We start from the raw sequence: 13,393 nt of genomic DNA on the forward strand, positions 1-13,393 counted from the left end.
GCTCAGGATGGAATATATATTGTGAAAAATGGAATCATATCTGTGGTTTATATAGCTGTATAAGCTATTTGATTCTAGTTCAAAATAGTATGAATTAAAGTCAAGAAGAGCTAATGAAAAGGAATTAAGTATGGAAATGGGTTGAAACATGCAGACAAAAAGTTTGAGCAGGTTTGACTTTGTATACCAAAGATGGATTTTGGGAACTTTGTAAAGTGGCTTACAAATCATAATAAGAGGAGAAGGAAATGGTTGTGCAGTGGCCCCCACATGGAAATCAGACCCTCCTTCAATGAGCCAGTGGTAGCTGTGCAGAGTTAAGGGAAGGGAGGGGGTTTCTAAAAGAGAAAAGCTATGGTTTGGGGAGAGTTTGGAAGAGTTTAAGAGAAGAAAGAACCTTTAAGAGAAAGATTTAGAACTTCTAGGAGGGAAGATTTTTTTTATCATTACAGTGTCTGGGAAAGATTCCATGCTTTCTCCCTGGGTTGGGGAAGGGGTGGTGGGTTGAACACTGGTGGTCTCAATCCCATCCACCACCTTGTTAAGAATTGAACCCTAGACTGAGTCCACCTGAGAGCCCCACCTGCTCATGGAGGAAGAGTAGATAGACAGGAGAGAAGCCTTAAAGGGAAAGAGATCCCTCCACAGGTGAGATATGTTATTGGGAAAAGAAAAAAAAAATCTAAGATCCAGGGGTTAAGAGATTCCTTTATTGAAAGGAAATCACATTTAATGAATACCTGCTGGCCACGTGGCCTGAGTGATGACTCTCATTGTTTCTAAAGTTTCTGAACTAGAGTTTTGGAAAGCACTCTGAGAGTTTTAAAAGAGGGATACTAGTGTTGTAACATTCTGACAAAATTTGTACAGAATGGGAGGAATTAAATAACCTAGATTGTTAAATTAGTTTGGGATTAAACTATTTTAACAGGATTGAAACTTTTGCAAGGAGTTTGCGATTTGAAAACTATTGTAACACATTTGGGATAAAGAAAAGTGGTACTGGGTTAACTAAGAAGCGAAATAGCAAGGTTATCAGGGCTGTTTACTGATTTCTTTGGGGGAAAAAACCTCTTAATTGCTTTTAATATTGAATAATGCTAACAACTGTATTTTTATTTTGGATAGAGCTTTTAGAATGTGAGTGCTGGATCCTCTGTATAAGGTACTCAAGTTTTTATCAAACTAAACTGTTGGAAGTTAGTTGAATTGCAATTACATTGGGGTTTTAAATGTGTCATATGTATGAGATTGGATTCTGAGAATTTTGGTAAAGAAACAAAATTGTAAAGAACATGGGATATTCATTTTGCTCTTGTTCTAAAGGAAATGAGATGTTTAAATAAGAATCTTAATGTTTCATGTATATTAACAATGTATGTTTAATTTTAAAGAAGTCAAGAATGTGGACTTCTTTCTTAATGCAGACAGCTGATGGGGGCTCTGAACAAACTGCAATTGTGGGCCCTATTTTAAGGTAACTTATTGATGAATACGATGTTTTTATCAATTCTGTGATTCTTTTATAACCGCAAGGGGATTATATTTGCAATATTTTGCTATGTATTGTGAATATGTTATTTAAATACTGTATTCTTAAAACCTGGGATTAATGTGATTGCTTTGGAAAGCAATAAGGAAAATATGAAAGAGTATGAACCTTTCTGGGATAGATCTGTGGGTTCATGAATAATGTAATATTGGAAGGACTGATTTTAAAAAAATCGAGTAATTTGTGTGTTACTCTGTTACTCTTATTGCTGTTCTAATGAAATTAATAATGCATGTTGGAAATTTAAAGCTACCTAAGATATTTTAATGGTTTTAAAGAATTCTGAAAAGTAATCTGTATGTTAGGGGGCAGCTGGGTGGCGCAGTGGTTAGAGCACAGGCCCTGGAGTCAGGAGACCTGGGTTCAGGTCAGGCCTCAGATACTTAGTGATTGTCTAGTTGTATGACCTTGGCAAGTCACTTAACCCCAATTGCCTTGCCAAAACAAAAATAACCATTTGTATGCTGAGGATGGCTAGTAGGTAAACAAGTTTATGTATAGAAGTGTGTGTGTTTTGTGTGTGTATGTGTGTGTGTGTATATATATATATATATATATATATACATATACATATATGTGTGTGTGTGTGTATACATATATACACACACACACACACACACACACACACACACACACACATATATATATATATATATATATATATATATATATATACATATATATATGAACTGGGAATATTTTGGATCTATATATGTATATTCCAAAGCAGTGGTTATTTGCTTTGAAGTAAAAGCACTATATAATATAGGAAAGATAAACACAAGATAATTTGATATTTCTCTGTGCAATCTCCTGGACAAAGGAGGCATTTATTTGTTGTAAGATAGAACAGGCTAGAAGAAGGTTTCTCTAGCCAAGGGGAATCTGATATGTCATCTTTATACAGTGATGAAGTAGATATGATTTCAGACAAAGGGATGTCTCTAGTAAGAGGTAGAAGACAGGCCTATAGGGCCAGTCATAGTTAGAATAACTGGTTTTAGGCAAAGACCCAGGAAGGATACTCAGAGCTTTAGGTAGGGGTTTCATTAATTGGAACTCCATTAAGATTATAATTGGAATTTAGTGAATTGTATTCACCAGAAGTTCTAACTAGGTAAAACAACCATTTTAGATCACAGAACTATTAATTGATTTTCTCTTGCCAGGATGGTCAACAAAAAGAAATGCTACTGGGTAAATGTTATGTTCTTGGAGCCAAGGAAGCCAATGGGTCAAGGATGTCAGGTGACAGGGATGGGGAGCCAAAGGAAGGGGAGGCTCTCAATATGGCTGAGGTTGGACCCCTTTGACTTGATTTCCCCAAAAAGACATTTGGATGATATCTCACCTAGAAGAATAAATCTGGCCTAAGACATTTGACTTACCCACGTGACCTGCCTGGACGATGACATTCAATACTTATGTCTGTAAAGGAATTTTTCTTTAATGTCCCAGATCTTTATAGTTAGTTACTAAGCAAACTGAAAAGGTTTTAGGTGAACTTGCTCTAATAGCCAGAGATAAGTTAGGTGTCTGGCTCTGACACCTGCTATCAGCTACATGCTAAGGTAGGAATTAAGTTTTTTTAATTTTTAAAAGGGATATTTAGGTGAGAAAAATGGGAAGTTTTGAGGATAATTACAGTTTTAAATTCTAATTTAAGGAAAGGAATGTGAGTTAGATAAGTACACCAGGAAAAGGAAATATGGGAATATTTGAAAAAAAATCATTTTGCCTAAGGATGTTTGAGTCATTGTAATGAGAGCAAAGGTAAAATTTATTTTATTCTGAACCAGATGTTGGGTACGCTTAGAGCAAAGATGACTGCTGAATGTTTATGTTACAAGCTTGATCATTCTCATTGGGAGTTTGCTCATATAGTAAAATACTAATGGAAGTTAAAAGTGAAGTATGTGTGTCAATATGCCGCCCCCCCCCCGTCTATTTTTAATAGTATATGGTCACTGAGTCAAAAAATTTTCAATTTTATATAATCAAACTTGTATTTTATTTTCCATGATCCTCTCACAATTGCTTTAGTCATGAACTTTCCTCCATCTATAGATCTGAAAAGTCATTTCTTCCTTGATCTTCTGCTTAATAATGTCACCCTTTGGGGCAGTTAGGTGGCGCAGTGGATGGAGTACCCGGCCCTGGAGTGAAGAGTACCTGAGTTCAAATCCAGTCTCAGACACTTAATAATTACCTAGCTGTGTGGCCTTGGGCAAGCCACTTAATCCCATTTGCCTTGCAAAAGAAAGAAAGGAAGGAAGGAAGGAAGGAAGGAAGGAAGGAAGGAAGGAAGGAAGGAAGAACAAAAAATAATGTCACCTTTTATATTTAAATCATATATACATTATATATATATATATATATATATATAGACTTCATGTCAGCATCAGGGTGAGATGCTGCTGTCTATCAAACTGTTTTTCAATTTCTTTTCAGCAGTTTTTCTGAAATAGTGAGACCCTACCCCCAAGAAGTGTAGTCTTTAGGTTCAAACAACTGGCTATGTTTACCTGCTTATGAATATTGTAGAGCTAATTTGTTTCAATGATCAACCTCTCAGTTTTAATCATTATTACTTTGTGGCATAGTTTTAGTTCTGGTACCAAAAGATCTTCAACATTGCTGTTTTCTGTTTTCATTTTTACTTTTGAGATAACTGACTAAATTTGTTCCTAGAGATGAATGTTATTATTTTTCTGGCTCTCTAAAATAATCTTCTTGTAGTTTGGTAGTTATTGTCATTTTTTTTACATTGTGTTATACTGTTATATAAAATGATATTACTTATATTTTGTATATCAATGACCCAATAACATTTCACCAATTATTAAGATGTCTTTATTTTTGCAAAAAGTGTTTTAGAATTACACGTATATAGTTCCTGGTTCCATCTTGGTAGAAACGTTATTTACATATTTATACTATAGATTTTCTTGGTAATAAAAAGACTTACATGAGTTTATTTTGTATGCTGCAACTTTGAGGTTTGTTGCAATTAATTTTTTATTGATGCTGAGGTTTTCAATGTAAATCATCTAATTTGAAATAAGCAATAATCTGCTTTCTCTTTGCTATGCTTATTCTCACTTTCTCTTTGGCAGCTACATCTAGAATTTCTAGCAATTTGTTGGTAAGTGGTGGTAATAATGGACACCCTTGCTTCTCCCCTCATTTTATTGGAAAAACTTTTCTTCAAAACATGTTTGCTCCTGGCTTTATATAAATATTATTTATCAAATTAAAGAATGAGCCATTTATTCCTATACCTTCCCCCTGTTTTTTTATATGAGATAAAATTTTTATTTCTGTTAAAATCCTTTTTCAACATCTGTTAATAAAATGTGTTTTACTATTTGTTATTAAAATGTTATATTGATATTGAATTAATCATTCATTTCTGTTATAAAACAAACCTGTTCATTGTGTAATTTTTCCTACTTTTCCGTTGTTATTTTGCTACTGTTTTATTTAAAATTTTTACCTCAATGTCCACAGAGAATATTAATCTAGGACTTTCTCATACTACTTTCTGTTTTCCTGGTTTAAATACCATGACCACATTCATATCAGAGAAAGAGAGTGGCCTTCTCTTCCTATTACTGCAAATAGTTTTCATAATATTAGAACTCACTGTTCTTTAAATATTTGGTGGAATTCACTTGTAAATCCATCTGGCTCAAGGGTGTTTTTTGGGTTGTTTTTTATTTTTATCTTTGGCAGTTCATCTATGGTTTGCTTATTCAATTTCTTTTTCTGACAGTGATTTATTAAAATAACATTTTTAAGTATTCATTCATTTCATCTAAATTATCAGTTTTGTTCATATGTAACTGGGCAAAGTAGCTTCTAATAATGTACCTTATTGTACCTTCAAATATCATCAATTCTCCTTTACTTGAAGCTATTTTCAGAGTAACATGAAAGCAATTATTTTGGTCTCTCTTTCTTTGGTTTGCCCATGTAAAATTGTTTAGGCATCCTACTGTAATTTATTCACTGAATATATCAGGTTTGCCAGAAGAGGAAAACAAAGAATTTCATTCTGTCTAGGACCTTAATGTTAATTAGGTTTTATGCTTAATTTAATAAAAATTGTCATCTTAACTTAGTGGCAAGTCTCATGATGCTCAATAAATAAATGTATGTTGATGATGAAAGCTGAATATGGCTGCTATTTTATTGCTCTCCAGCTTAGTCTTAAAATAGCTTTTTTTTTGAACATCTATCAAACTCCAAAAATCATACTCTTCAGATCAACTCTTTTTCTTCTTTCTCAAGTAATGCCCTGATTTTATATTGTGGAATTCAAGTGAGTTTTTATGTTTTATTATTCTTGCTCAATGTATGTTAGTTTCAAATCTCCACTTATTTTTTAATATTTCAATGGAATATGCATATTGGTAAATAAACTTTATATATGACAATCTCTAAGCATAGTACCTATTAAGTGAAAAGTCTGTTACTTTTCAAAGAATTTTTAATGTGTTTTAAGTTGGAGATAACTTTATATGACATAGCATGATTACCCTACCTTAAATTTCCAACCTTGTCTGTGAAACAGAAATCACAATAGGTGATACCAAAAGCTCTATTGCAGTATTTTTAAAAGTATGTATTAAAGTATAGAAACATCTACTTCAAATTATAAAAACTGCTCATACCAGTGATATAGAGTCAAGGTAGAGATCATCTTTCTATCTAGGCTTATAAAACTATTTTCCTGATAACATCTTCAACTAAAAATAGATTTTCTAAGAGCTGGTGGTAGTGATTTTCAGTTATCATAGGATGCTTAGCAAAATACTATTACTGCAATTTGAGGCTGTATTCTAAAATCTCAACTAGTCATAAGTTTGTGTTTGCTAAGGTAATTCTGTTCTATGAATGTTAAACAAAAAGTTTAACATAAGAAAAACATACCTTCGCTGTCCTTGAATTTCTTGATTGCCACAATTTCATGTGTTTCCTGTAAAAGAAGAGTCAGAGGAGAATAAAGTCATTTTCAAACTGCAAACTTCAGTATAAAACATTTTTCAAATCCTAATTGGCCATGTTTGAAAGGCATTTGGGGAAGAAAAGAGGAAAGAAATTAGATAAGTATCCCCCAACCTTGCTTTCTTTAAAATTACTATTTTCCCTAATTCGGGGCGGGGGGAGCGCTGAACAAAAGCATAAAATCATTTTAGACCATTAAAAAGTGGCAGAGCAAAGATGAATTAAGTCTTCTTGAAGATCAAGAGAAATTGTTTAAGAGAGCTGTTGGTATGACTAGACATGCTAGATTCTGAAAAAAACATATCATGCTGGTGACAATGTGACTCTACAAAAAAGAATTTTCTTCTATCTATGTCTTTTTCTACTCAAGTTGTTTGGCTCATTCAATTATCCCTTATAGTTACTAAACAACTAAAGCCATTGATTTTAAGAAAAAATGTATTCTTTTGTGTGCCAACTAAAAGTGACAACCACCAACCTCTCCCTAAACCTATTTATCTCTCCTAAAATAAACAAACAAAGCATACTGCCAGAATACTCAATTTTCATCCTTATTATTTGGGTGATAGGGAGGTAATGGGTTAGTAACTGGAGACATTAAAACATCTGAAAATTACTCTAAGTCTTTGTTTTAATTCTCAATTCCAAAAGGAAGGTAATTACATTTGGTAAGAGAATTAATAAACATACTGAAAAAATGTCTTGCCTAAAATATTCACATCCTTTTCTACCTAAAGGCAAACCAATCAATAAGGATTTTTAAGTGCCTCATTTGAGACAGATACTATGGATATAAGAAGAAAAGCAAAAAGTCCTTGCCCTCAGGGAACTTACATTTTCTCAGGGTGAAAAATATGTGCATATATTCACACACATATATACGTATATAGGTACAAAATAAATACAAAGCAGACACAAGGCACTAACACGGGGTATCAAGAAACACCTTCCAGAATAGAGTTAAATTTGAGCTAAATTTTGAAGAAAAATAGGAGTACATTCCAGGCATGGAGGAGAGTCTGTACAAAAAGGGCCATTGGGATAGTCTAGGTGAGGAACAGCAAAGTCTCTGGCAAATAATAAGCACTTAAGAAATGCTCTATCCAATCCAAGAGGATTTATGAAGATTATGAAGAAGGGAGTATTGCAACCAGGCAAGACTCTGCAAAAAAAGGGGTACTTGGGCTGAATCTAGAAGCAAACAAAGGGTCCTAAGTAGCAGAAATTAGGAAGGGCAAAACCAATGCAAAAGCAGATGCAAATTTAATAATACAAAATTCAGAAAAGAGGTGAATTTGGAGGAAAGGATAATGAGTTATATTTAATTTCAATAAGATGCTGGTCAGTCAATAAGAATTAAGTGCTCACTTATGAGCCTGCCACTGTCTCACAAAAGGAGACCAAGGACAGTTCCAGCCCTGAAGTAATCTACAAGTCAATGGGAAAGAAAATAAATAAACATGTACCAACAAATGTATATTAACTAATGAATAGAGGGAAGACACTAGATTTAATAAGTAGTGGGAAATGTTTCCTTACAAGATGGGATTTTACTTAGGATTTTTAAAAAAAGCCAAGGAAGCCAGGGGGGAAGAACTGAGGAAGAAGAACATTTCTGGCATAGGGGACAAAGAAATCTAGGAGATGGAGTGTTCCTGGAATGGCAAGGAGGCTAGTATCAATAGATCTAAGAGCAAGATGCAAGACTGAAAAGGGTAGTAGGGAGGGGCTAGGTTATAAAGGGTTTTAAGGGTCAAACACAGGATTTTGCCTTTGGTTTGGAGATACCAGAGAGCTACTGGAGTTTATCAAATATGTACTTTAGGAAAATCTCTTTGATAGCTGAATGGAGAATGGAGCAGAGAAAGAAGAAACTTATGTCAGGCAAATAAACCAGCAGGCTATTGCAAAAATCCAGGACCTGCCACCAGGGTGCTGGTAGTATCAAAGCAAGAAAAAGGACCTATTTTAGAGACATCACAAAGGAAAAGAAAATGGGCTGTGGTGACAAACTGGATATGGAGAGTTGAAAGAATGAGGAAATGAGGATGTAGGTTGCAAGCCTGGAGGGTTGGGAGGCTGATGGTACCCTCAAAAGTAATAGAGAAGTTTAGGAGTAGGGTAGAATCAGAAGGAAAAGGTAATGAATTCAGTTCTGAAACTTGTTAAAAAGTTAATATGAACTAGACATTCTGAAATGTTTAAAAGACATGTAAAAAAAAGAGATGTAAAGCTAGAGGTGAGGTTAGAGCAGACTAGGTAGATTTGAGAATCATCAAAACAAAGGTAGCAATTTTAAACCCATGAAGGCTGATAAAAGCACTAAGTGATTACAGCAGCAAAGAAAGAGAAGGTCCCAGGAGAGAGCCCTGTGGGACACATATTTAGAGGGTGTGACATGGAGGAGGGTCAAGTAAAAGAGACAGAGGAAACAAACAGTCTGAGCAATCAGGAGAACCAAGAGATAGTGCTACCCCCAAAAACCCAGAGAAAAGAGAGTTTTCAAAGAGGAGTTCAACAGTGTCAAGGCAATACAAAGATAAAGAATGAAAACTGAATAAAGGTCACTGATTTGGCAATTAGAACACTGGTTACTTTGGAGAGCATGAGGTCTGAAGTTGGATGGTTAAGAAATTAAGAAATCAGTGAAAGGAAAGAAAATGGAGGCATCTTTTATAGAAGGTATTCCTGAGGAGTTTAGTCACAAAGGGAAGAAGAAATATAGAATGATGGTTATCAGGGATGGAAGCATGAAGGGACAGTTTTTTTGAGGATGGGGGAGATATGGGTTTGCTTGTAGGCAAGAGTTAAGAAGTCAAACAGACAGAAAGAAACTAAAGATCAGTGCTGGAGTGGGGATGCAAGAGAGGGTTATCTGAGGAGGAGACAAGATGGAAGGAGAGTGTTTATGAAAGGAGAGGGTCAGACATGGTAAAAAGTAAGGCAATCTCTTTATGTAAGACAGTGAAGGAGGGAATGGGGCATGAGGGATATGAGATGTGAAAGAGGGTTCACAGAAAGTGACCACTCCTGAACCAAATACCCTTTTTAAAATCTGAATAATTTAGATTATAAAATAAGTGATTAGGCTATTGAGTAATTAAAAATTTCTCCTCTAAAACTTTTAAAGTGGTGGGTATGGGAGTGAAGTCAAGATGGCAGAGTAAAGGCAGGGACTCTTGTGAGCTCTCCCCCAAACCATTCCAAATACATTTAAATAATGACTCTAACCGAATTCCAGAGTGGCATAACCTACAAAATTACAACTTGGAAGATGCATGGGAAGGGTCTGTTACATTAGAGTTACAAAGGGCCTACAGTATAGCCCAGACCATGCCAGAGCAAACTGGCTTCAGCCATCCAGGAACGGACCATGGGGCCCCTGGTCCCTAGGGATGCCTGGGTCCATGGCAGCAGTGGCAGTTTCCTGATTTCTCAGCCCAAGGATTGGGACAACATGGAAGCTCAGCAAGAAAATTATGTTTCTCCAGGATCATGGAGCCCAGTCCAGCACAAGCCTTGGTGTAGACCAGCTCTAGGGGACCAGGAGCAGGCCTAGGGAGCATCCAACAGCTGCTTCTGGTTTGCAGAGTCCACAGATGGGAAGGAGTTTGGGGAAGAATGTAGAAGTCTCCTTGTTATCCCTGGGGCTCTATCTCTTTACCTGCAGATTACAGTCTGGAGTCCCAGTCTCAGGAAAAGGAGCAGAAGCACAACAGAGCTTATGATCTACAGTGGGAAAGAGACCCGCTTCACATCTCCAGGGCAGAGGGGAGTGCTTGTGGTCATCCATAGACCAGAGCACAAGCCAGGAGAGCAGCCAGAGCCTCTCATAAGACCTTGGAAGAATTTAGGATTTGCAGGTCCTTGTGGGGTGTCTCTAAAACAAGTTACAAAAACCCTCAAAAGCTTGGGATTATGCATTCTCCAACCTAGAAGTAGAGCCACACCTGAAAAAAGAGTTAAAATTAAGTCAAACGCTGGGGAAATGAGCACACAACAGAAGGGGAAAAAAGTCCAACCATGGATAATTACTTTGGTAACATAGCAAAGAATATAACATAACCAAGACAAAGCATCTGTATCCAAAGCCTCCAAGAAAGATATGAATTGATCTCAATCTATGGAAGAAGTCAAAAAAGATTTTCAAAATCAAGTAAGAGAGGAGAGGAAAAACTGAGAAGAGAAATGAAAGTGATGCAGGAAATCATGAAAACCAAGTCAGCAGCATGGGGAATGAGATACCAAATAATACTGAAGAAAAAATGTTAAAAATCAGTTTGGGGGGCGGCTAGGTGGCGTAGTGGACAAAGCACTGGCCTTGGAGTCAGGAGTACCTGGGTTCAAATCCGGTCTCAGACACTTAATAATTACCTAGCTGTGTGGCCTTGGGCAAGCCACTTAACCCCACTGCCTTGCCAAAAACCTAAAAAAAAAATCAGTTTGGGGTGCAGTCAGGTGGCGCAGTAAATAGAGTACTAGCCCTGGAGTCAGGAAGACCTGAGTTCGAATCTGGTCTCAGACACTTAATAATTACCTAGTTGCGTGACCTTGGGTAAGTCACTTAACTCCACTGCCTTGCAAAAACCTCAAAAAAAAGCTATTTAAAAGGCCAATAAGGAGAAGAATGTCTTAAAAAGCAGAATTGGCCAGATGGAAAAGGAGATATAAATGCTCTCTGGGAAAAAAAAATTCTTTCAAATATAGAATGGAGCTAAGGGAAGCTGATGACTTTTGTGAGAAATCAAGAAACAATAAAATAAAACCAAAAGAATGAAAACCTAGAAGAAAACATGAAACATCTCACTGGAAAAAGAACTCACATGGAAAACAGATCCAGGAGAGATAATTTTAAAATTAGTTACTAGAGTACCTGACAGTCATGACAAAAAGACAAAAAAAAAAAAAAAAAGAGTCCAGATGTCAAGAAATTTTCCAGGAAAGCTACCCCAATATCCCAGAAGGAGAGGTTAAAATAGAAATTGAAAGAATATATCAATCACCTCCTGAAAAAGGTCCTAAAATACAAACTGCTAGGAATTTTATAGCCAAATTTCAGAACTCCCAAGTCAAGAAGCAAACATTAGAGGTAGCCAGAAAGAAACAATTCAAGTATCATGAAGCTACAGTCAGGATTACACAGGATTTAGCAGCTTCTACTTTAAGGGCTCGTAGGGTTTGGAATATAATATTCCAAAAGGCAAATGACCTGAGATCACAACCTAGAATCAACTACCCAGAAAAACTGAACATCCTCATTCAGGGGACAAAATGGACACTTAATGAAATAAGGGCTTTCCAATGAAATGACCAGAACTGAACAGAAAGTTCTAACTATAAGTTGGACTCAGACATAGGTAGCATAGAGAGAGTAAAAGGGAAGGGCCAATCATGAGGGATATAATGATGCTGAACTGCTTGTATTTCTGTATAGGAAAAAGATACGAATAACTCATATGAACCTTCTCATTTATTAGAGCAGTTAGAAGGAGCATATTTAGACAAGGCACAGGAGGAAGCTGTATTTGAAGGTATATTACAAAGATGGAGTTAATGGGAGAGAAAGAAACATTGAGAGAAAGGTAAAGAGAGGTAAAATGGACTAAGTTATATTTCACATAAAAGGCAAGAAAAAGTTTTTACAGTGGAGTAGAAGGGGGGGGTGAAATGCAATGAGTGGGCCTTACTCTCATCAAAAATGGCTCAGAGAAGGAATAACAAACACTCAATTGGATATAGAAATCTATATTACCCTAAAGTAAAATTGAAGAGGAAATGAGATGAGAGGTGGAGTGCAAGTGACAGAAGAGAGGGAAGATCATGGGAGATGTTAGTCAGACACAACACACTTTTGAGGTGGGAGAGAGAGAGAGAGAGAGAGAGAGAGAGAGAGAATGAGAATGAGAATAAATGGGATTGGGAGGAATAGGGCAGAGAGAAATACAGTTAGCAATAGGAACTATGGGAAAAGCTATTGAAGTAATATTTCTGGTGAGTGTAGAAAAACTGTGTTACTATAATTTTCTTCCCTTTATATTGAAGGCTTGTTGGTCACTTGCAGAATCTGTTTGTCATTTATATCATTAAGACAGATGGTGTCTGAATGCAGACGGAAGTATACTTTTTTTTCTCACTTTACTTTTCTTGAAATTTCTATTTTGGGGAGGGGCTTATGTTTACCTTTACAACATGACTTGTGTAGCAATGTTTTTCATGGCTACACATTTTTTTAGGTTTTTTTTTTTGCAAAAGAATGAAGAGGACTTTTTTTTTTTAGATTTTTCAAGGCAATGGGGTTAAGTGGCTTGCCCAAGGCCACAAGGCTAGGTAATTATCAAGTGTCTGAGGTTGGATTTGAACCCAGGTACTCCTGACTTGAAGGCCGGTGCTCTATTCACTGTGCCACCTAGCCACCCCGATGGCTACACATTTTTTAACCTACACCAAGTAACTTGCTTTCTCAATGGAGGGAGCAAGGTAAAGGGAAGGGTGAGAATCTGGAACTCAAGGTTTTGGAAGTAAATATTGAAATTTGCTTTTGCATGTCGCTGGGGAAAAAACTTAGAATAAAATAAATAATAAAAAATAAAGTGGTGGAGTATGAAGGAAGTAAAAGGTAAGGATTCTTGGCAAAGCTGGCATGAAGGTCTGAAGTCAGAAGTCCCTGAGCCAAGCTTGCCAATACTTATAACTCTGGAAAAGAAATGTAAATATTCTGTAACTCTCACTTTTCCTGTCTCTAAAACCTTATTTTGGCAAATTCATAGTATTGCTTGTGAGAAAAAGGTAATCTATGTGAAAATGCTATAAGGGATAAGGGGCAGGCAGTAC

At 36.1% G+C, this 13,393-nt stretch overlaps 1 protein-coding gene across 4 annotated transcripts in view; it reads right to left on the reverse strand.

The window, feature by feature from the left end:
• Positions 1 to 13,393, reverse strand: part of CDKL5 (cyclin dependent kinase like 5) — a 250,898-nt gene that overhangs the window by 100,606 nt on the left and 136,899 nt on the right. For all 4 annotated transcript variants that reach the window (XM_074192329.1, XM_074192328.1, XM_074192327.1 and 1 more), the window contains one exon: positions 6,488 to 6,533. In XM_074192329.1, the coding sequence (XP_074048430.1) occupies positions 6,488 to 6,533 (46 nt within the window). The remainder of the gene's footprint in view (positions 1 to 6,487; positions 6,534 to 13,393) is intronic.

This window comes from Macrotis lagotis, chromosome 6 (assembly GCF_037893015.1).
Source record: "Macrotis lagotis isolate mMagLag1 chromosome 6, bilby.v1.9.chrom.fasta, whole genome shotgun sequence".
Taxonomy (NCBI): domain Eukaryota; kingdom Metazoa; phylum Chordata; class Mammalia; order Peramelemorphia; family Peramelidae; genus Macrotis; species Macrotis lagotis.